Source organism: Erythrolamprus reginae, chromosome 7, assembly GCF_031021105.1.
Source record: "Erythrolamprus reginae isolate rEryReg1 chromosome 7, rEryReg1.hap1, whole genome shotgun sequence".
NCBI classification, from domain to species: Eukaryota; Metazoa; Chordata; class Lepidosauria; order Squamata; family Dipsadidae; genus Erythrolamprus; species Erythrolamprus reginae.
Window position 1 is genome coordinate 75805168 of NC_091956.1, and position 24358 is coordinate 75829525.

Sequence of the window (24358 nt, forward strand, 5' to 3'; positions counted from 1 at the left end):
TCTTCCTTCTTTCCTCTTTTTTGCTCTCTTTCTCTCTCCCTCCCTACCTCCCTCTATGTCTTTCTCTCTCCCACCTTCCCTCCCTCTCTCTTGCTTTCTTTCTCTCTTGTTCTCTTTCTCTCTTTCTTTCTTTCTTTCTTTCTTTCTTGCTCTCTCTCTCTTGCTTTCTTTTTCTCTTGCTTTCTTTTTCTCTTGCTTTCTTTCTCTCTTGCTTTCTTTCTCTCTCTCTTTCTTTCTTTCTTTCTCTCTCTCTTGCTTGCTTTCTCTCTTGTTCTCTTTCTCTCTTGCTTTCTTTCTCTCTTGCTTTCTTTCTTTCTTTCTTTCTTGCTCTCTCTCTTTCTTTCTTTTTCTCTTGCTTTCTTTCTCTCTCTCTTTCTTTCTTTCTTTCTTTCTTGCTTGCTCTCTCTCTTGATTGCTTTCTCTCTTGTTCTCTTTCTCTCTTGCTTTCTTTCTCTCTTTCTTTCTTTCTTTCTTGCTCTCTCTCTCTTGCTTTCTTTCTCTCTTTCTTTCTTTCTCTCTTTCTTTCTTTCTCTCTTGCTTTCTTTCTTTCTTGCTCTCTCTCTCTTGCTTTCTTTCTCTCTTTCTTTCTTTCTCTCTTTCTTTCTTTCTCTCTTGCTTTCTTTCTTTCTTGCTCTCTCTCTCTTGCTTTCTTTTTCTCTTGCTTTCTTTCTCTCTTTCTTTCTTTCTTGCTCTCTCTATTGCTTGCTTTTTCTCTTGTTCTCTTTCTCTCTTGCTTTCCTTCTCTCTTTCTTTCTTTCTTGCTCTCTCTCTCTTGCTTTCTTTCTCTCTCTTGCTTTCTTTCTCTCTTGTTCTCTTTCTCTCTTTCTCTTTCTTTCTTGCTTTCTTTCTCTCTTGTTTTCTTTCTCTCTTGCTCTTTCTTTCTCTCTTTCTCTTTCTTTCTTTCTTTCTTTCTCTCTTGTTTTCTTTCTCTCTTGCTCTTTCTTTCTCTCTTGCTCTTTCTCTCTTTCTCTTGTTTTCTTTCTCTCTCTGAGCTTCGCAGCACACCTGACCATGTCTCGCGGCACACTAGTGTGCCACAGCACACTGGTTGAAAAACACTGGACTAGAAGACCTCAAAGGTCATTTTCACTATATTCTGACTGATTGATGCATTGATTGACTGATGGATAATTGTTGTAATCACCAGGAGACACTTGTGAGTAGGGCATGCATATATAATTTCAAGATAGGCAGACAGATGGGAAGGGGATGGAAGGAAGGGAAGAAGAAGGGGAAGGGAAAAGAAAGGAAAGGAAAAAGGGAAGGAAAGAAAGGAAAGGACTTGGCATCAAAATTCAGTTTGTTTCTGCAGATATAGGTAAAACTTTTACACTGGAAATCTGCATTAAACAATATTGATGTATGTATTAGATTAATTGTTCACATTTTCTACTTAGGACTATATAAATATGTATTAGTATATATGTTTCCCACCTATATATTTTGAATAAAGTTGATGAACATGAACTTTATTTTCCCATGTTAAATTTGGAACAGTGCAAGATTGAGCCGAGTACTAAAAGTAGCCGTTTGTAATAGATGAGCGCCATCTTGTGGTGGCACTGGAACATGCGCCTTGTTTTGTAACGCTCTCTCTTTTTTCTCCCTCCCCAGCATTTAAACATTTTGAAAGTACAGTATCTGTTTTATGGAAATATCTATTTTATCTCCCTTTCCCCTTTTAAGAGATGATGGTATTAATATTTGAAGTATAAATATGTTTTGTGTTTGATCATTTTATTTTTTAAATAAAAACTGCTTTGGTTACTTCTGTAAGAACAGGCACTCCCAAAAGCAAGAAATTTGCTGTGTAAACCCAGAGGGTTGCAGCTCTTTACATTATTGGGCCAGACATTGTTATATCCTAACTTTCTCATATACAGGTGAGGCAGAAATTGCTGCAAAAGGGGCCCAAAAGAAGTATACTTTTCAGAAGTCCGATATTGTTAGAAATATAGAAACATAGAAGACTGACGGCAGAAAAAGACCTCATGGTCTATCTAGTCTGCCCTTATACTATTTCCTGTATTTTATCTTACAATGGATATATGTTTATCCCAGGCATGTTTAAGTTCAGTTACTGTGGATTTACCAACCATATCTGCTGGAAATTTGTTCCAAGGATCTACTACTCTTTCAGTAAAATAATATTTTCTCATGTTTCTTTTGATCTTTCCCCCAACTAACTTCAGATTGTGTCCCCTTGTTCTTGTGTTCACTTTCCTATTAAAAACACTTCCCTCCTGAAACTTATTTAACCCTTTGACATATTTAAATGTTTCGATCATGTCCCCCCTTTTCCTTCTGTCCTCCAGACTATACAGATTGAGATCATTAAGTCTTTCCTGATACGTTTTATGCTTAAGACCTTCCACCATTCTTGTAACCCGTCTTTGGACTCGTTCAATTTTGTCAATATCTTTTTGTAGGCGAGGTCTCCAGAACTGAACACAGTATTCCAAATGTGACACAGTATTCCAAATGTAGTATAAATTGGGTGCTCTGGGGTGGAGCTCCATTTTCACTACCCCACTGTGTTCCCCCCTCCCCAAATCAGGGCAGTAGCCCACCTCTGCCCTCTATGAATGTGATTCAAGAAAATCTTAACTTTGTGGATAGTTGCTATCCATTCGTTTTGATTACCTGCTGATTCTGATTTGTTGTAGAATATTATATTTGATGTACTGCCCTCTTCCCATTTCACTGGAATATTCCACCTGTAACTGAAAATTCAGAAAGGAGAGACATTTTTAAAAGACTTTTTAGAATGAACCATGCCACCATTTTTGAAAGATACTATAAAAACCATTTGTGGTCTTGCTGTTTGTTAAGAATATTTGCTTCAAAATATACCCATTTTTCACACGACCCTTGCTGCGTTCCCATGGTCACGTGATCAAAATTTGGATGCTTGGCAACTGATTCATTTTGATGAGGTGATGAGGGCATGAGTGACTGTGAGCAATGACTCCTGGTCCAAATAGGGCTGCAACTGGTGCACCAGGCGGACCTGGGCAAACGCCCCCCTCGCCACAGCTGAAAGATGTTTCTCTAATGTGAGCTGTGGATCGAGGAGGACACCCAAGTTGTGGACCCTCTCCGAGGGGGTCAATAATTCCCCCCCCCAGGGTGATGGACGGACAGATGGAATTGTCCTTGGGAGGCAAAACCCACAGCCACCCCATCTTATCAGGGTTGAGTTTGAGTCTGTTGACACCCATCCAGATCCCAACAGCCTCCAGACACCGGCACATCACTTCCACTGCTTCGTTGACTGGACATGGGGTGGAGATGTAAAGCTGGGTATCATCAGTGTACTGTGTGGCAGCCCCCTCCAGAGATTAGGACTGTCCCCACCCTCCTTGCCTTTCGTAAACTCCTTAAAACCCACCTCTGTCGTCAAGCGTGGGGGAACTGAGACATCTCCCCCTGCCTATGTAGTTTTAGTGCATGATATGACTGTATGTATGTCTTTCTATTGGGGTTCTTTGCTTTTAGATTTTTAAATGTACAAGTGTTATTTTAGATTTTGAATTATTAGATTTGTCAATGTATATTGTTTTTGTTACTGCTGTGAGCCGCCCCGAGTCTGCGGAGAGGGGTGGCATACAAATCTAATTTATAATAATAATAATAATAATAATAATAATAATAATAATAATAATAATAATAATGACAATTGTTGTGTCTAGTATTGGGTTCCTGGAAGGGGGAAAGTAGGAGGACAGCGTTCTGGTAGGAAAAATGCAGCTGTGACATATATGCGCATGCGCCCACATGAGATTTGGCTTCTGCGCATGCACAGGTCATGGTTGTCCCAAAGGTGATTTTTCTAGAGGAAACTGGACTTTCTGGATTTTCTTTGGAGATGTTTCGCTTCTTATCCAAGAATTTCCTTCAGCTCTGTTGCAGAGCCGTTCCAGAGCTGAAAAAGCTTCTTGGATGATAAGTGAAACATCTTCGAAGAAAAAAAATAGAAAGTCCAGTTGTCTCTTGAAAAAGCATCCTTGGGACTCTTCACAGAGATTTAAGTGGTTTAAAGAGTCAGCACATTACCCTCAACAATTTGGATCCTCATTTTACCGACCTTGGAAGGATGGAAGGCTGAGTCAACCTTGAACCTGGTGAGATTCAAACTGCCAAAGTGCAGTGCTAATACTCTGTACAAAACAGTTGGGCTTGCAATACATAAACAAGCTGTTGTGGTTAGCTCTGGCCCAGCTCCTGCCCCAAGGACTGTGGATGTGGGGGAGACATCCACATGCTGCAGGCCTGTTTTGCCCCTGGTGGAATCTCCTGATGAAGGCTCCTCTGACCAAGAAGACATGAGTGACAGGGAGGAGGAGAGTGTGGCAGACAGCTCAGAAGGAGATCAATTATCTAGCTCCTCCTTGGATTCAGAACAAGAGTTAATGATACAGCCACGTATGCGGAGAGCGATGCATAGGCAACAACAACTGAGAGATTATTATCAAAGAAAATGAGGCCACCTGTGGTTGGGTGGGGCTGTGGTAATTAGTGAGGCTGCTATAAATAGCAGCCTGTGGGTTTGGCCATTGTGGAGGATTATCTGATCGTTGTGTTTCGTGACTGCTTTACTGACTTTGACCTTTTGTGTGCTGATTTTTCCCCACTTTGAAACTAAACCAAAGCAAAGTGTGTTTCACTTTGTGAAAGAAGGACTATGAATTGCCTCACAGCTGCAAGCTAAGTATCACAGAACTGATAAGGGACTTGTACAAATTACCAGTTTGTTTGGAGACAAGTGCTCTTTGCTATACCAAAAGAGGGCTTGGTTTAAGGGACTTTTCATTATAAAGAACATTGTTTTGAATTTTCAAACGTGTGTGTGTCTGAACTTTGTACCTGTGAATTTTTGGGAGAAGTCTACCAGAGAGCCCGACAGAACACAAGCTAACAATGAACGTTTGTTTGTATTGAAGTACTGTAGCTTTAAGTGGTAGTATTGCAAATTGCCATAAGAGGGAATCAGAAAGCATGATTTTCTCTCGCTGCTCTCTCTGTTCTTTCTGCTGATTCACTGTGGCTGATGTAGTAAGTTTTGTGTTCGTTTGATGTATTTTGTAAGCTGTAACGTATGTCTGATATGTAAGACAAAGACAGGCTTGTAATATTATTATTGTATTGAGATATATTGACTGGTTTGAATGTGTATGACCGGACTGTTTAAATTGACTGTGCTATTTCTAAAGTAAACACTATTTTATACACTTTAATATATCCATCTTGTATGACTGAATGATATCTGCTGAAATCCTACGTTTTCCTCCTTGATAATTCAAGGGTTCTGCACACTCCTTAACATGAAGTCAGCAGGCAGTCAGCAGAAGTAGACTGCAGTACTGCATTTAACCACCGTGCCACCATAGCTCAATTTCACTGATTGTAGAATCATGGTTGATTTGGGAGAAAAATATTGTCACTGCAATTAACTAAGGCAAAGATTGGCAATTTGTTCTGAAAATGCTGGGCTCCAAATTCAATTAATTCCATTTACCACTTGGCATAAAAATGGAAGTTACACCACAACTACATCAGAAGGTTCATAGGTTCTCCAATCCCAATATAAAAACCAACTAAACTATTTTATTAAAGTATCAATTATCTACTTGGTAAAGACCAAATTTCTCAAGTCTAGCAATAGCATATCAAACTCTTAGACAGAAGATACCTAAATTGAGAAGATGGCTTGGAGGAATCTGCTTTGGGATCCAATAGAAAACGTTGCTGGGTCACTGTTGACTTTGAATCAACATTCAACACAGGATAACCCATCTGCCTGGTCCATGTGTCCATCACGTCTTTGACAGGCTTTCCACTTACCTAAAAACAACAATAGATGGTCATGCTGGCGACAGTCTTCAACATCAAAAATAGAGATAATAGAGTTTGCCCAGGTTCGCCTGGTGCACCAGTTGCGGCCCTATTTGGACAGGGAGTCATTGCTCACAGTCACTCATGCCCTCATCACCTCGAGGTTCGATTACTGCAACACTCTCTACATGGGGCTACCTTTGAACAGTGTTCGGAAACTTCAGATTGTGCAGAACGTGGCCGCGAGAGCCATTGTGGGGCTTCCCAGATTCGTCCACATGTCTACAACACTCCGTGTCTTGCATTGGCTGCCGATCAATTTTCCTTTTTCTTTGAGTTTTGCTTTGCTATTTCAGTTTATTTACAAATCTAGCCAGCACATTTCGGCAGATGGAAGATAAATGCACACATACAGAAAAAGCTACAAATTGCTATTAGCTTCAAATTGTTATTAGTATACCATTAATTCATAATTCTTTAAATCATTTGTGCTCTCCTTGTCTTTTCTTAATTGTACCATCGCAACAACATGAAAAGCATGATTAATGCTAAATTATTATTTCTTCCCTGATGGAAGTTCAGATGAAATTAGTGAAAATTATGAACTTAAGGGAGAGAATGAGAACATACCTCTTCCATTGCTTTCCAGAAATCGTCTGTTTTTGCATTTCTAAAATGATAGTCTCTTAGGTATTTCTGTGAAAGAAAAGAAAGTTATTACATGGGATTTCAAATTCTGAATACAGTGTTCCCTCGATTTTCGCGGGGGTTGCATTCCAAGATCGCCCGCGAAAGTCGAATTTCCGTGAAGTAGCGTTGCAGAAGTAAAAACACAATTTTTGGCTATGGACAGCCAAAAACTACCCCCACGCACCTTTTTCAAGGCAGCGCAAGGAGCCGGGCTTGAAGTTGGGGGTGGGGAGCGACGAAAGTGCGGAGGCCGGCAAAGATTGTTTTGAATGTCGACTGCCCCCGCCCCCCCAGAGCCTCCGGCCCCCTCGCCGCTACCCCCCGCCCACCCGATCCACCCCTCTCACCGGCTTTCTTGGGACACGGGTCCTCCTGCAGCAGCGCTGGCGGCTACAGCTTCTCATCCTCCTCATTCGGCCGCTAGCCGCTCTGAGCGCTTTGAGAATGCCCGCCCTGCCCCTCTCACAGTCCCTTAGCTGAGAGCGCTTTTGTCCCAGCTATCAGCGAGGGGGCTGCAGGAGAGGCGGGGCAGGCGTTCTCACAGAGAGGGAGAGAGAGAGGGAGAAAGAGAGAGAGAGAGCAAGAGGGGGGAGTGGAAGGTAGAGAGAGAGAGAGAAATGATAGAAAAAAGGGGAGAAAAAAGGGAAATGAGAAAATGATTGAAGCAGAGAATGACAGGAAAGAAAGAGAAAGAGAGAGAGAAGTGACTCTTGGTGATGACGTATGATGTCATCGGGTGGGAAAAACCGTGGTATAGGGAAAAAAAAATGGAGTATTTTTTAATTAATATTTTTTGAAAAACCGTGGTATAGCTGTTTCACGAAGTTTGAACCCGCGAAAATCAAGGGATCACTGTATTAGCATTTATTATTATTATTATTATTATTATTATTATTATTATTTATTAGATTTGTATGCCGCCCCTCTCCGTCGATGTTACCATAACATCTATAACAAGTTCTATTGATTACTATTAGAACATCTTTCTTTAACTTATCATCCTCAGGATCAGCCTTTGATCATGGTACACGGCTTGGTGACGCATGCAAATTACAAGTAGAAACATAGAAATATAGAAGATTTGACGGCAGAAAAAGACCTCATGGTCCACCTAGTCTGCCCTTATACTATTTCCTGTATTTTATCTTAGGATGGATCTAAGTTTATCCCAGGCATGTATAAATTCAGTTACTGTGGATTTACCAACCACGTCTGCTGGAAGTTTGTTCCAAGCATCTACTACTTTCAGTAAAATAACATTTCCTCACGTTGCTTCTGATCTTTCCCCCAACTAACTTCAGATTGTGTCCCCTTGTTTTTTGTGTTCACTTTCCTATTAAAAACACTTCCCTCCTGAACCTTATTTAACCCTCTAACATATTTAAATGTTTGGATCATATCCCCACTTTCCCTTCTGTCTTCCAGACTATACATATTGCGTTCATTAAGTCTTTCCTGATATGTAGTATGCTTAAGACCTTCCATCAAGTACACAGTTAAAGAATGTCACAGTGGCTAGTCCTCATTTGTTTTCTAAACAATTTCAGTTCTAATTTTAAAGCTACAGGGCAATTCATCATATCCTACTACACACCCAAGAAGATCCAAAGGGTTGCAAGTTTCTACTCAGATATATAGGTTATGGGTGCACAATGCTGAGTTTTTTAAAATCCACTTTGCAGGATGGAAAATAAATAAATTACAGCTATACTTTTTTTTTCCATAAAAGTTCCCAAGGTGGAAAAAAAAACCACTTAAATTTTTAAAATGTCCTTGATTTAAACATAGCTAGAAATGAAACTTTTATTGACCTTAATTATTTCTCCAAGTGAAAGCTATTTAGGTAAAGTGGGATTGCTCTCGTAATACTCTGCTTCACCTTCTATTTCAATTATTCAAGAACACACATCTTAAAATAAGTCCCTCATCCATTAAACAAGACAGGAATTTATAATCTAAGCACACTACATAGGTTTCAGTAAACAAACAACCGAAAAAAGAACACAACTAGGATTCTCTCTCGTTCTTTCTCAGCTCTTTGCCCTGATGTACAGCCCAATACATTCGTCAGGGTTAAAAACTGCTGACTTTCAATGTCACTGTTGGATAAAGAATAGATTTGTCCTTTCAAACGCATTGAAACTTGCTTTCAGGGACCATTGAGCTGATCCTGCAGACATGCAAGATTCGGAGGGTGGATTTTATTGTCAGAGAACAGCTGTGTTTTTTGCTGAATTGTCTTTTAAGTGTTCTCTGCCTCCTCTCTACACGCAACACCCTAACCCAGCACTTTTGTTACGAACTTATTTTTTTCCCCCTTTCTTGTTGAATTTCTACCTGAGGTCAGCTTTTAAACAAAAAGAGGTGAGCTTGTAAAGAACTGTGCAGGAGGATAACTTCTGTTGAACAGGATGCTATCTATCTATCTATCTATCTATCTATCTATCTATCTATCTATCTATCTATCTATCTATCTATCTATTGGATTTGTATGCCGTCCCTCTCCGCAGACTCGGGGCGGCTAACAACAATGATAAAAACAGCATATAGAAATCCAATTAATAAAACAACTAAAAACCCTTGTAATAAAACCAAACATACACACAAACATACCATGCATAACTTGTAATGGCCTAGGGCAGGGGTCCCCAAACTTTTTACACAGGGGGCCAGTTCACTGTCCCTCAGACTGTTGGAGGGCCGGACTATTAAAAAAACGTGTGAACAAATCCCTATGCACACTGCACATACATTATTTAAAGTAAAAAACAAAATGGGAACAAATACAATATTTAATATTTATTCTTCCTCTTTCTCTCTCTCTCCCTTTCTCTCTGTCCTTCTGTCTTTCTAGTTCTCTCTCTTTCTCTCTGTCCTCTCTCTCTCTTTTTCTCTCTTCTCTCTTTCTCTCACTCACTCTCTTTATATCTCTCCCTCTTTCTCTCTCCCTCTCTCTGTCTCCTCCTTTCTCTCTCTCTCCCTTTCTATCTCTCCTCTTGCTTTCTCTCTCCCTCTCTATCTTTCCCTCTTTCTCTCCCCCCTCTCTCTTTCTTTCTCTCTCTCTTCCCTTTCTCTCACTCACTCTCTTTCTCTCTCCCTCTTTCTCTCTACCTTTCTTTCTCTTTCTCTCTCTCCCTTTCTCTGTCCCTCTTTCTTTCTCTCTGTCCCTCTCTTTCTTTTTCTCTGTCCCTCTCTTTCTTTCTCTCTGTCCCTTTCTTTCTCTGTCCCTCTCTATCTTTCTCTCTGTCCCTCTTTCTTTCTCTCTGTCCCTCTCTTTCTTACTCTCTGTCCCTCTTTCTTTCTGTCTGTCTTCCTTTCTCTCTGTCCCTCTCTTTCTTTCTCTCTGTCCCTCTCTTTCTTTCTCTCTGTCCCTCTTTCTTTCTCTCTGTCCCTCTCTTTCTTTCTCTCTGTCCCTTTCTTTCTCTCTGTCCCTCTCTATCTTTCTCTCTGTCCCTCTTTCTTTCTCTCTGTCCCTCTCTTCCTTACTCTCTGTCCCTCTTTCTTTCTCTCTGTCTCTTTCTTTCTCTCTGTCCCTCTCTTTCTTTCTCTCTGTCCCTCTTTCTTTCTCTCTGTCCCTCTCTTTCTTACTCTCTGTCCCTCTTTTTCTTACTCTCTGTCCCTCTTTCTTTCTCTCTGTCTCTTTCTTTCTCTCTGTCCCTCTCTTTCTTTCTCTCTGTCCCTCTCTTTCTTTCTCTCTGTCCCTCTTTCTTTCTCTCTGTCCCTCTCTTTCTTTCTCTCTCTTATCTCTGTGTGGGGGGGAGGCGGCTGCTTGAAAACCCCTGACCTCCATCGCCTCCCCCCCACGGCACAAGGCGAGCACACCTCGCCGCTGACACAGGCGCCGGGGACTGCCCTGTCCCCCTGTGCAAAACTACGCAGCCCCAGATCGCTCGCTTCTCCAGCCAGCAAAGCCGACTGCCCGGCTTTGCTGGCTGATGCAGGAAAGGAAAGCGTCACATTTAAAAAGCACGCCACTTTCTGGGACTGCGGCGCCGTGGTGGCCTTCAAGCGCGGCCCTTCGCAGCGCACCACCACCCTTTCCTGCAGGAAGAGATCGGGCACTTTACCGGGAGGTGGGGGCCAGACGCTGGGTGCCGGGGAGGGCGAAGGAGTGGACGCGCCTCTCAGCTGCAGAGCGGAACGGGGGTGGAGATCAGCAGCGGAGTCCGGCGTTGGGGGCCTGGGGCCATGCGGGACCGCTCATCCAGGCTTGCCGGTCCACGCGCGCCTGGATGAGCGGTCCCGCATGGCCCCAGCGCCGGACTCCGCTGCTGATCTCCACCCCCGTTCCGCTCTGCAGCTGAGAGGTGCGTCCACTCCTTCGCCCTCCCCGGCACCCAGCGTCCGGCCCCACGCCGCCTCCACCTCCCAGTAAAGTGCCCGATCTCTTCCTGCATGAACGGGTGGTGGGGCGCCGAGAAGGGCCGCGCTTGAAGGCCACCACGGCGCCGCACTCCCAGAAAGTGGCGTGCTTTTTAAATGTGACGCTTTCCTTCCCTGCATCAGCCAGCAAAGCCAGGCAGTTGGCTTTGCTGGCTGGAGAAGCGAGCGGTCTGGGGCTGCGTAGTTTTGCGCAGTGGGGACAGGGGGACAGGGCAGTCCCCGGCGCCTGTGTCAGCGGCGAGGTGTGCTCGCCTTGTGCCGTGGGGGAGAGGCGGTGGAGGTCAGGGGTTTTCAAGCAGCCGCCTCCCCCCCACACCCAAACTTGAATTTTGCGTCCACTCACCGCGGAGGAGGAGGGGAGGAGGAGGTGGAGAGGCAAGGGGGCGGGGAGGAAAGCGGGCCTGCAATTGGCCAATTTCTTTCTCGCCTTTAGGGAGAGGAACTGTTGCTGCTCTGCCATAGGGCAGCAACAGTTTCTCTCCCTAAAGGCGACAAAGGAAGGGGCCAATTGCAGTCCCGCTTTCCTCCCCGCCTCCTTGCCTCTCCACCTTCTCCTCGCTGAACAGCCGACCGTGGTGAGTTGACAGGAGATTCGGGAGCTTATTTTATCGACCAGTAAAATCTCGTGAGCTTGCCACGGGCCGGTTAAAAGACCTCGTTGGGCCGCATCCGGCCCGCGGGCCGTAGTTTGGGGACCGCTGGCCTAGGGGGAAGGAATATCTTAACTCCCCCATGCGTGGCGGCATAAATGAGTCTTGAGTAGTTTACAAAAGACAGGGAGGGTGGGGGCAGTTCTGATCTCTGGGGGGAGTTGGTTCCAGAGAGCCGGGGCCGCCACAGAGAAGGCTCTTCCCCTGGGGCCCGCCAAACAACATTGTTTAGTCGACGGGACCCGGAGAAGGCCAACTCTGTGGGACCTTATCGGTCGCTGGGATTCGTGTGGTAGCAGGCGGTTCCAGAGGTAATTTGGTCCCATGCCCTGTAGGGCTTTAAAGGTCATGACCAACACTTTGAATTGTGACTGGAAACTTATCGGCAGCCAATGCAGGCCACGGAGTGTTGAAGAAACGTGGGCGAATCTTGGAAGCCCCCAAGGACGGCTCTCGCAGCTGCGTTCTGCACAATATGAAGTTTCCGAACACTTTTCAAAGGTAGCCCCATGTAGAGAGCATTGCAGGAATCGAACCTCGAGGTGATGAGGGTATGAGCGACTGTGAGCAATGACTCCCTGTCCAAATAGGGCCGCAACTGGTGCACCAGGCGAACCTGGGCAAACGCCCTCCTCGCCACAGCCGAAAGATGATGTTCCAATGTCAGCTGTGGATCGAGGAGGACGCCGAAGTTGGATGTACCATGCCTAGTTTACTAAAAAAATGGATACGTTGATGAAAAGTAAATATTTCATCGTGTGGCTGATTTAATCCACAGGGCCACAAGCAAAAAGTGGCAAAGAAGATTCTATCACTACATGGAGAGATGGCAGTATTAGTAATGAGGAGGGATATGGGTGATTTCAGAGAAATTAAGGAAGCAGCTATAGAAAGTGCCCAGGCGGTAATAGTTTTAGGTTGGAAGGATGCAACAAAATGGACAATATAAAATTGGTACAGGTACATGGTGGAACACATTACATTCGAAATTATGGATACTAAAATGAATACGATCAATGAAAATAAAATGAAAAAAACTGATGGGAACAGGGTTAGAGGTTTTATGGTCAGTAGAATTCGAGACCGAGTAATAAAGAATAAATTGGAATCATTCTATATTTTTTAAATATGCTAATGTTCCTGGTTTAAAATATTATAAATCAACACACCCTCATTTGGTGGAGGGATAAAATGAATGATGTTGGTTGGTGGGAACACATATCACTGTGCACTGTTTTTGCGCAGTATGTATCTGGCTTTATTATATTATTATTAAAATTAATAAAATTTATTCTATAAAAAAGAAGATTCTATTGCTACTGGTAGTCCTCACCTTACAACAACTTGTCTAGGGACTGCTCAAAGTTACAACACCAACAGTAGTGGGTTTCTCTTAGCTTTGCTACTGGTTCAGAACTGTGAACATGTGTGCAGTACTTTTGCGCATGCTCAGAACCTTCTGCGCATGCGCAGATTGTCTATGATGACGACTGGGTGGATGGGCAGAGCCTCACGCCGCCATTGCTATCAGTTCGCCCGAACCAGGGCGAACCAGTAGCAACCCACCACTGAAAAAAGTGATATGACCACCTGCAGACACATTGTGCACAGCCCACAACCCATTAGATTCTGGGTAGGCAAAGTTGGCTCTTCTATGACATGTGGACTTCAACTCCCAGAATTGTAATTTGTAATTGTAATTTATTTATTTGTCAAACAATTATAGGTTGATAATATGTACAAATAAAACATTAAAAAGTAACAAAAGAAGACAATAGGACAGGGACGGTAGGCACAGTGGTGTGCTTACTGCACGTCCCTTACAGACCTCTTAGAAAGGGGGAGAGGTCAACTGTAGATAGTCTAAGGCGAAAGGTTTTGGGGTTAGGAGTAGAAACCACAGAATCAGGTCGTGAATTCCAGGCGTTGATTACTCTGTTGCTGAAGTCATATTTTTTGCAGTCAGGTTTGGAGAGGTTGACATTTAGTTTAAATTGATTTTGTGCTTGTGTATTGTTGTGGTTGAAGGTGAAGTAGTCTTAACAGGTAGGACATTTTGGTATATGATTTTATGAATTATAATTAAGTCGGAACGGAGACGACGGAGTTGTAAGTTGTCTAAACCAAGAATTTCAAGTCTGGCAGAGTAAGGTATTTTGTTGTGAGTAGAGGAATGAAGGACTCTTCTTGTGAAATATTTCTGGACTCTCTCAATTGTGTTGATGTCAGATATGCAATATGGGTTCCATACAGGCGAGCTGTATTCTAGGATTGGTCTGACAAATGTTTTGTAAGCTCTTGTTAGCAGTTCAAAATTACCAGAGAAGAAGCTGCGAAGGATTAGGTTAACAACTCTTAAAGCCTTTTTGGCAATGTTGTTGCAGTGGGTTCTAGGACTTAGGTCACTGAATATGAGTACTCCAAGATCTTTGGCAGATTGAGGATTATCAATAAGTTCAGTTCCTCCAAATTCATATTTAGTATTCTGATTCTTTTTACCAATGTGTAAGACAGAGCATTTAGTGGTGGAGATTTGAAGTTGCCAGGTTTTAGACCATTCTGCTACATGGTCAAGGTCTTTTTGAAGGGTAGCAGTATTGTCAGCGGTATTAAATAGTTTGACATCATCTGCAAAGAGAACACAATTGCTAGTGATGCAATCGCAAAGATCGTTTATGTATAGTATGAACAGTGTGGGTCCTAAAATGCTACCTTGAGGGACGCCACTGTTAACAGGAGCAGGAAGAGAAGTGGCACTTCCTATTTTGACCACTTGTTGTCTGTTAGATAGGAATTCCTGAGCTAGCATGATTGCCTCGGGAATTCTGGGAGTTGAAGTCCACAAGTCATGGAAGAGCCAACTTTGCCTACCCTGGCATTAGATGTCAAGGTCCTCTTTGAATGTGATGGACGAACTTCATCATCATTGTCATGCATTTGAACTGATATGGATTCCAGTAGCAAAATAGGAGTTATGCAGAAAATACCACATCTAGCTCTGTGTAGTCTCTCCAAGCTCTTTTGAAGCATATGTATATGTATATATATTTGTAGTTGCATAGTTGCAGTTGTTATATGTACCCTAAAAGTCATCTCTTGTATTGATATCTTGGAAGTATGGTTTGATAAATCCTGTTTTTCTTGGCTCTTCCTACTTCTTTGAATGTTCTGCATTAGAACAATAGATGGCACTGTTAGTCTCACTCAGCACTTCGATGATTTCATGAAGTGCTGAAGTTTATATGATGATTCCTAGCTTGAATCAAAAGTACAGATCAAATTTGCTAACCAATTGCACCGTGATCAAGTGTAGAAGGTAGAGAACTGCTTGCACAATCATTATTTCTCAACCAGCAATTATGATAATATTATCATGGGTTGTGAAACCTTAACTACTTTGGTCTCAGTTCCAGCTTTATTCACCAGAAGAGCCCTTCACTCCTCCACTCGAAAAAGAATACCCTACGAGACTAGACTTTCAATCCTGGGCCTAGAAAGCCTAGAACTAAGACACCTTAAACAAGATCTAAGTATTACCCACAATATCATATGCTGCAACGTCCTGCCTGTCGGCGACTACTTCAACTTCAACCACAACAACATAAGAGCACAAAACAGATTTAAACTTAATATTAACCACTCCAAACTTGACTGTAAAAATATGACTTCAGTAACCGAGTTGTCGAAGCGTGGAACTCATTACTGGACTCCGTAGTGTCATCCCCAAACCCCCAACACTTTACCCTTAGATTATCCACGGTTGACCTCTCCAAATTCCTAAGAGGTCAGTAAGGGGCGAGTACAAGTGCACTAGAGTGCCTTCCGTCCCCTGTCCTATTTCTCTCCTATATCTCCTATACCTTTCTTCTATTCCTATATCTCTTCTTCTATTCTTTCATTGATATGTTCTATTACTGTATACCTTCTTTTCTATTCTTTCTTAGATATATTTTACTATGAGCATCTCCTCTATAACCTTCATCATGTATTTTACTATGTGTATATAGATATATATACCCACTAAAACCCTCATTGTGTTTTGGACAAAATAAGTAAATAAATAAATAAATTCTCAATCTGGGACAGATTAAATAAAAAGAAGAAAGCAATTACAAAGATTTTAAAAGTATTAAACACAAAAAAGTTTACTGAGATTTTGGAACAAGAAAGTTAAACAATTGACTAAAGTGTGGAATATCACCTTAAGTAAAGTATTTAAAACACATATTTGAATAAACAGGTATGTCCATTGGCAGTTTTGGGCTGCCGCCCACACCGGGGGGTGGGTGGGGGGAAACACAGTGGGGATAGCAAAAATGGAGCTTACATATAGTAGATGATGTATATTTTTGAGTGCCTGTGTATAATATGTATGTACACATATGGCATATATATGTGTTTTTAATAGGAAAGTGAACACAAGAACAAGGGGACACAATCTGAAGTTAGTTGGGGGAAAGATCAAAAGCAACATGAGAAAATATTATTTTACTGAAAGAGTAGTAGATCCTTGGAACAAACTTCCAGCAGACGTGGTAGATAAATCCACAGTAACTGAATTTAAACATGCCTGGGATAAACATATATCCATCCTAAGATAAAATACAGAAAATAGTATAAGGGCAGACTAGATGGACCATGAGGTCTTTTTCTGCCGTCAGACTTCTATGTTTCTATGTTTCTATACATATAGGATTAAATAATATATTTTGGATGTTCAGTAATAGTAAATACAGAACAGGCACCCTAACCCAAACCCTTGACGTGAGTGATGTCAAGTTGGCCCTTTAAGTTACACCCTGGTCACATGATCATCAAGCCACTTCCACCTGGTCACAAGCCACTCCTACCCAATCACATGATTGACACGCCACTCCTACCCAGTCACATGGTTGACAAGCCACTCCCACCTAGTCACATGACCATCAAGCACACCCACAAAACAAGGCACGCCCACAGTGTGGTAGTAAATTTTTTTGTGGCCCTTCACTATCTATAGGAAAGAAGAACATTTCAATTTGTTAAGGAAGCTGATTGGTTGACTGTGCTAAACAAAGAGACAAGTGGAAAAAGAAGGGAACTAGGAAGTTTTTAGAAGACCATATGATGACAGAAGTATGGAGTGCTGAAAGGGACAAAAAGATTGTTGTCCAACCTTCTGGCTTGCTTAGGCTGCTTTGAGTGAAGAGGAATTAACTTGTGCTGCATATAAATATCTAATATAGTTAATGTGTATAAATCACATAATAATGTTAGAACTATTTTATTGTAAATAAAATTATTATTTTAAAAAAAAATTCTGGGTCCTTTAATCCAGTGGTCCCCAACGTTTTTTCCACCAGGGACCAGTTTCAGCAAGACAATTTTTCTATGGCCCAGCGGGGGCGGAAAGGGGTGTGGTTGGGGGCGGGATTAAGCATGGGGGTGCTGGTCCTCCCCTCCCCTCTTTCCCGCCATCGTCCTGTGGCCGGCAGAACCTGCCTCCCAAGCCCTCTTGCCCAGCGGGAGCTAAGCGCTGGAGAGAGGGGGTCAGGCTGGCCCTCCTGCCTCCCCCCAGCCAAAAACGCAAAAGCGCCCCACGGCAGAAGCCAAAAGAGGCTTGAGATCTCGGTCCTTCCCGCCCCTCTGTCCCATCCATCGTCCTGTGGCCGGCAGAACCTGCCTCCCAAGGCCTCTTGCCCGGCGGGAGGCGAAGCGCTGGAGGGAGGGGGTGGCGGCATGAGGGCCGGCAGCTGCTGACTCCACGGACCGGTGCAACATGCCCCGCGGCCTGGTACTGGTCCGCGGCCCGGTGGTTGGGGACCCCTGCTTTAATCCAAACGCAAGTGAAAGGCACTGGGTTGGGGAAGATTGTCCGAACCCCTAATTCACACACACTCCCCAAAGCCTGTTAATTCACAACTAAAATCCAATAATTTCTCCCAGAAAAATATATAGAGCCTCAAATTAATCCTTTGGGGTTTCATTTCATCAGAATGTATACCTGACATCCAGCTTGGAAGTGTTCTGGTGAGATCCAATCTTGAAGCATTCTGAGAATTGACGCTCCCTAGATAGACAGAGAGTTGATAATATCAATAAATAATACTTCATATATCAATTTGCCTGAATAAACACTAATGTATACTCTCCCTATTTCTGTGCAATCCAGAAATACAAGTACAGTGATACCTTGTCTTACAAACTTAATTGGTTCCGGGACAAAGTTCTTAAGGTGAAAGGTTTGTAAGATGAAACAATGTTTCCCATAGGAATCAATGGAAAAGCGATTAATGCGTGCAAGCCCAAAATTCACCCCTTTTGCCAGCCGAAGCGCCTGTTTTTGCGCTGCTGGGATTTCCCCGAGGCTCCCCTCCATGGGAAAGCCCACCTCTGGACTTCTGTTGCCAGCGAAGTATTCGTTTTTGTGATGCTGAGATTCCCCTGCTGGGATTCCCCTGCAGCATCACAAGAACACAGAAGTCGGGAGGTGGTGTTTCACATGGAGGGGAGCCTCAGGGGAATCCCAGCAGTGCAAAAACGGGTGCTTCACTGGCAACGGAAGTCCGGAGGCAGGGCGGCGGCGGTGGGTTTGTAAGGTGAAAATGGTTTGTAAGAAGAGGGGGGGAAATCTTAAACCCCAGGTTTGTATCTCGAAAAGTTTGTATGATGAGGCGTTTGTAAGACGAGGTATCACTGTATAATATTAGTTATTCTTTGCATTGTAGTAAACTCTTTATAGTTTTCCCAGTTGCAAGGTATGGCTGTGAGATTTGGACCATAAGAAGGCTGAGCACCAAAGAATTGAGGCCTTTCAACTAAGGTGCTGATGAAGACTCACAGGTGAGTCTCTTGGATTGCAAGGCGATCAAACCGGTCAGTCCTGGAGGAGATCAACCCTGACTGCTGTTTAGAAGGCCAAATCCTGAAGATGAGACTGACTTTCCTGACTTCCAACATTTCAATTAAACCTCAGATAAGGTGTTTGATAGGGTAAATGGAAGAGGCAGACCGGAGTTCTATGGAAGTTTAGAAGATTGGGAAGTGGAGACAGGGAAGAAAACTTTTGGATCACAGAAGGAACAGAAAATAATAGAAGTACCCTCCTTGATACCTCACAACCACAGGCATCACAAAAAGAAAGAAATAAAGAAAGAGGGAGGGAGGGGGGAGGGAGGAAGGAAGGAAGGAAGAAGGAGGGAGGAAGGAAGGAAGATGGAGGGAGGGAAAGAGGGAGGGAGGAAGGAAGAAGGAGGGAGGAAGGAAGGAAGAAAAAAAGAAAGAAAGAAAGAGGGAGGAAGGAAGGAAGGAAGGAAGTAGGAAGGAGGGAGAAAAGAAGGAAGGAAGGGAGAGGGAGGGAGGGAAAGAGGTAGGGAGGGAGGAAGAAGGAGGGAGGGAGGGAGGAAGTAGGAGGGAGGGAGAAAAGAAGGAAGGAAGGAAGGAAGAGGGAGGGAAAGAGGGAGGGAGGAAGGAAGGAAGGAAGAGGGAGGGAAAGAGGGAGAGAGGGAGGAAGGAAGAAGGAGGGAGGAAGGAAGGAAGAAAAAAAGAAAGAAAGAGGGAGGAAGGAAGGAAGGAAGTAGGAAGGAGGGAGAAAAGAAGGAAGGAAGAGGGAGGGAAAGAGGGAGGGAGGAAGAAGGAGGGAGGAAGGAAGGAAGTAGGAGGGAGGGAGAAAAGAAGGAAGGAAGGAAGAAAGAAAGAGGGAGGGAAAGAGGGAGGGAGGGAGGAAGGAAGAGGGAGGGAAAGAGGGAAGGAAGGAGGAGGGAGGGAGAAAAGAAGGAAGGAGGAAGAAAGAAAGAAAGAAAGAAAGAAAGAAAGAAAGAAAGAAAGAAAAGCACACACCAAGAAAGCGGGACAGAAAACAGCATCCGCAAGAAAACATCTGGAAAACTGAAGATTTATCAGGGCCAAATGAAGATATCATCTGATAAATATGAGCCAGCTCCATTTGGCATGCTGATTCGTGTCATTTGTGCCAACTGACACATGTATTACCGTACAGTCAGGGGCTTTGCTTCCCCGTTCCCATTCCAACTTGAAGCAATCCAGTGAGAAAAGTGTCAGAGTTCAGTAGCAAATACATGCTTTGCATACTGAGGGTCCCAAGTTCAATCCCTGGCAATGCTAAGTTGGAGAAACTGGAGATCTGTTCATAATCAATCTAGACAACATTGACAGAAGTAGAGTAACACACATTTATAAATAGACTGCAAGCAAACTTTTTTTGCCACAATTCAATCCAGACATTTGGTTTTAGCCTTTAAAAATACAGTAATGCCTCGTCTTACGAACCTAATTGGTTCCGGAAGGAGGTTCGTAAGGCGAAAAGTTCGTAACACAAAACAATGTTTCCCATTGGAAACAATGTAAAAGCGATTAATGCGTGCAAGGGGGGGGAAATCCCAAAATGGCGCTCCACTGGGCGCTGCCGCCGGGTTGTCAGGGGGCTTCTCGGCGTTCCCCCGAATCTGAACCCGAACTTTTTTGGTTCGGGTTCAAGAGGCTGCCGAGAAGCATTGCCACCCGCCTGTCACCTTCTTAAACAGCAGGGGGACTTCTCGGCATTCTCCCGAACCCAAACCCGGAAGTTCGGGCTCGGGTTCCGGAGGCCGCCAAGAAGCACCCGGCTGTTTTAGAAGGTTACAGCCGGGCAGCAGCGCTCGGCAGAGCGCCGTTTTTGCAATCCAAAAAGTTTGAATCTGTTGCGTGCTCTTGTGTTGTTGCGGTTGAATTGTCACAGTGTCCACATGGTCATGTGATCAAAATATGGGCCTTGGGCAAACAGCAATTCTGGTCCCTAATTGGTTAAGTCAGGACTGAGATTCTACCAATTCGGACCAGTTCAGGTGAACTGATAGCTCTGACGATCAGCTACGCCTGCCTGCCCGCCCCTGTGCTTTACGCACCTATGTTTTCTCAGCTGATTAACACGTCAAAACAGATTGCCGCGTCTCAGCGGTGTTACGGCCCAGCAGCAATGCGGGAGGAATTTTTTTTTTGTTGAACTGCGTATGTGCATAATTACCAAACTGGTTGTTAAGCTGGCAAGATTCCACCACTGGGTTAGGTTGCAAGTTGTGGGTTACCTGTATTCTGTTCCTCCACTATTCAAGAAACCCAAGTTCTCCATCTTTCCTGCCTCTGAATTATCACACCACATAGTGCAGATATATAACAAAAGTGTAAAATATATATCCCACAACATTCATCTCATGTTTTTTTTTCTCCCAAGATCAAAAAAATCAGGTCAAACACTAAACATATCTACAGTGGTACCTCTACTTATGAACTTAATTTGTTCCATGACCAGGTTCTTAAGTAGAAAAGTTTGTAAGAAGAAGCAATTTTCAATCAATGTAAAAGCAAATTATGCGTGTGAGTGGGGAAACCACAGGGAGGGTGGAGGCCCTGTTTCCTCCCAGGAGATTCTTAGAGAGGTCCCATTGAGGCTTCCCCCTGCCTTTTCCGGCCCTGTTTCCTCCCAGGAGATTCCTAGAGAGGCCTCACAGAGGCTTCTCCCCACCTTTTCCGGCCCTGTTTCCTCCCAGGAGATTCCTAGAGAGGCCCCATGGAGGCTTCTCCATGCCTTTTGCGGTTATAGTTTCGGAGGCTCGGGTTTTGTAAGTGGAAAATGGTTCTTGAGAAGAGGCAAAAAAAGCTTGAACACCCGGTTCTTATCTAGAAAAGTTCGTAAGTAGAGACGTTCTTAGGTAGAGATACCACTATATCTTCTTCTCTCCTAGTTATATGGGAAAACTTAAGCTCTTACTTTGCTGTAGGATATGCCATCAAACACAGAAGTTATTTCATCAGGAGAAGATACATTCACGGTAATAGGGTGAGATGAAACCAAAGAATCATCCTTCAGTACTGGGAGTAGATCGTCAATTAAAATTTGGTCCAACTGTGGAGAAAAAAAGGCGTTATTATTCCCCAAAATGATTTACTTAATTACCTAAAAGCAGGCTAATGCATGAAAAATGTTTACCATAAATGAAATCACACCACATGTCAATCTCACCTATCACAGGGTAAAAGAGGTTTTGGATTGATAGCTAATTAACAGGATAGAAAACAAAGAAACAATCAAAAAGATCTAGTTAGTGCAGTTCTCTAGAATTTTACCTAAGAATTATATAAATATATCTATCATATGTAGCATCATTACGTATTATAAAGTAGCTACCGTGTTTCCCCGAAAATAAGACAATGTCTTATATTAATTTTTGCTCCAAATGTTGTGCTACGTCTTATTTTCGGGGGGGGGGGTGCTTTATATTTCTCAAATAAGACAAATTCACAGTCAGAAAAGCTGACACCCCCAAAGTACCACAAACGACGGCACTTATATGGTACAACAGTATGCTCCCGCTATTGCAGCTTCCAGCCACCAGAGGAACTATAGTCTACGCACTGTAGTGGAGACTGTAATGGTGGTGAGACAGCAGCAGACTGTGTCTGCTGTACTGGACGGTACAAAGCGATGGAAGGGGCCAGCAGGGGAAGCCACATTATTACGGTACCACTATGAACAACTTTGAATGGTACCGTATGTTTTTCCACCGTAACGTATGTAAACTTGACTATGCCTTATTTTCGGGGGGTGCCTTATATTAGCAAATTCTGCAAAACCTCTGACATGCCTTACTTTCAGGGTACGTCTTATTTTCGGGGAAACAGGGTAATATTTGAGCAAGATGCTTTTCTACCATCAAGTTTGATAACATAAAGAGGAAAATTTATAGATTGAAGCTTCTAAATCAGAGGCATTCAACTTAGCCATTTTAGGTCTTGTAGATTTTAACTCCCAGAATTCACCAGTCACAAAGGCTGGCCTGGGAATTCTGGAAGTTGAGGTCCGCAGGTCTTAACATTTCCAAAGTTGGACACCTTGGTTATAAATCTCCTATGCCAGAGCTCAGTAACTTAATGAAAGCTATCCCACTAAAAATAAAAATACCTCAGTGAAGCTGAAGTCTTGTTTAAAAAGACAAAACCATTCACTTTATTTGGAAGCAATTCAACAGTATTTTTTCCAAGATGTTTCATTTAACCCACATTGCTGAGATCCTGAGTATCTTCTCAATCAAGTGCTAACCAAACTTTATGTTAACTCAAATAAGGTCAGCTAATAGCTATTACCTGTTGAGCAACCATACTTAATATTTAGCAGTTGTTCCTTTGTTCATATTCTATAATTATACAAAAACAAGAAATTCTTACCATTTGCCAATTTGTTTCTTTAGCATTTACACCCATAAATTCGAAGAAACTGGCAAATCCTTCATTTAGCCATAAGTCATCCCACCAGTCCATGGTCACAATATTTCCAAACCACTACAATAAATGAAAGAAGAAAGCAAACGGCATTACAAAAGAAGATGAATAGGAAGAGAAACCTATCATCCATAAATGAGCTATTTAGATATTGTGCAAGAAGGGGTGTGAAGTTTCTTCACAGCTGCTAGCTAAGTACTTAATGACTGCTTAAGGGAAATTGTACAGAATACCCGGTTGTTTCGAGTGCTCTTTGCAATACAAAAAGAGTGTTTAGTTTATTTTGAATTTTGTGATAAAGAACATTGTTTTGAATTTTCAAATGTGTGTGTGTCTACAATTTGTACCCTTGAATTTTTGGGAGGCTCCTACCAGAGAGCCTGGCAGAACAGTATGTAAACATGTTGGGTGTTGTAATACATAGGCTAACAATGTAAGTTTAAGACTGTACCTTTAAGAGACATGTGCTGGTTGTCCACAAGAGGGAGCCAACGATATTCCTCTTGGGGGAGTTTGTACTAGAGAGATTTATATTTGCTGTGTGTATACTTGCTGTGTGCGATAACCTAGTTTGTAAATCATTATTAGGATTATATGTGTATAGAAACATAGAAACATAGAAGACTGACGGCAGAAAAAGATCTCATGGTCCATCTAGTCTGCCCTTATACTATTTCCTGTATTTTATCTTACAATGGATATATGTTTATCCCAGGCATGTTTAAATTCGGTTACTGTGGATTTACCAACCACGTCTGCTGGAAGTTTGTTCCAAGGATCTACTACTCTTTCAGTAAAATAATATTTTCTCACGTTGCTTTTGATCTTTCCCCTAACTAACTTCAGATTGTGTCCCCTTGTTCTTGTGTTCACTTTCCTATTAAAAACACTTCCCTCCTGAACCCTATTTAACCCTTTGACATATTTAAATGTTTCGATCATGTCCCCCCTTTTTCTTCTGTCTTCCAGACTATACAGATTGAGTTCATTTAGTCTTGCCTGATACGTTTTATACTTAAGACCTTCCACCATTCTTGTAGCCCGTCTTTGGACCCGTTCAATTTTGTCAATATCTTTTTGTAGGTGAGGTCTCCAGAACTGAACACAGTACTCCAAATGTGGTCTCACATGATGATATTGAACTGTGAACCTACTATGGGTTTTTTGCCTCTCTGTATATAATAATATTGTTCTATTTTGTATTAAATCTGATTCATTGATTGACTAACTCTCATTGCTCGATTAACTCTACTTAAGGTTTGTTGAAGGTTTATTATATTACCTAGACATTCTAACAGTCTTTATAAATAGCACAACTCTTACAATTTAGCTTGATTTATATATGCTGATTAATACAGAGACTGAAGAATAGCTATAGCTTTGTGCTGTATCAGCTGCCAATAATAAAGTCCCATCTAAAAATAAAATATTGATAAAGGATGAGATAAAACCTGTTTGTGAAATATATCCGAAACATCAAATTAACCTAATATAGCTCAGAAGGAAACAGGAAAAATTCCTGTCCAAAATGTACATTATAATTTCCT

At 42.6% G+C, this 24358-nt stretch overlaps 1 protein-coding gene across 1 annotated transcript in view; it reads right to left on the reverse strand.

Annotated features, from left to right (window-relative positions):
• ENPEP (glutamyl aminopeptidase) overlaps positions 1–24358 on the reverse strand; it is a 66811-nt gene that overhangs the window by 22169 nt on the left and 20284 nt on the right. Inside the window, 6 exon segments of the mRNA XM_070757882.1 lie at positions 2644–2723; positions 5693–5844; positions 6466–6531; positions 17542–17607; positions 21304–21438; positions 22758–22871. Of these exon segments, the coding sequence (XP_070613983.1) occupies positions 2644–2723; positions 5693–5844; positions 6466–6531; positions 17542–17607; positions 21304–21438; positions 22758–22871 (613 nt within the window).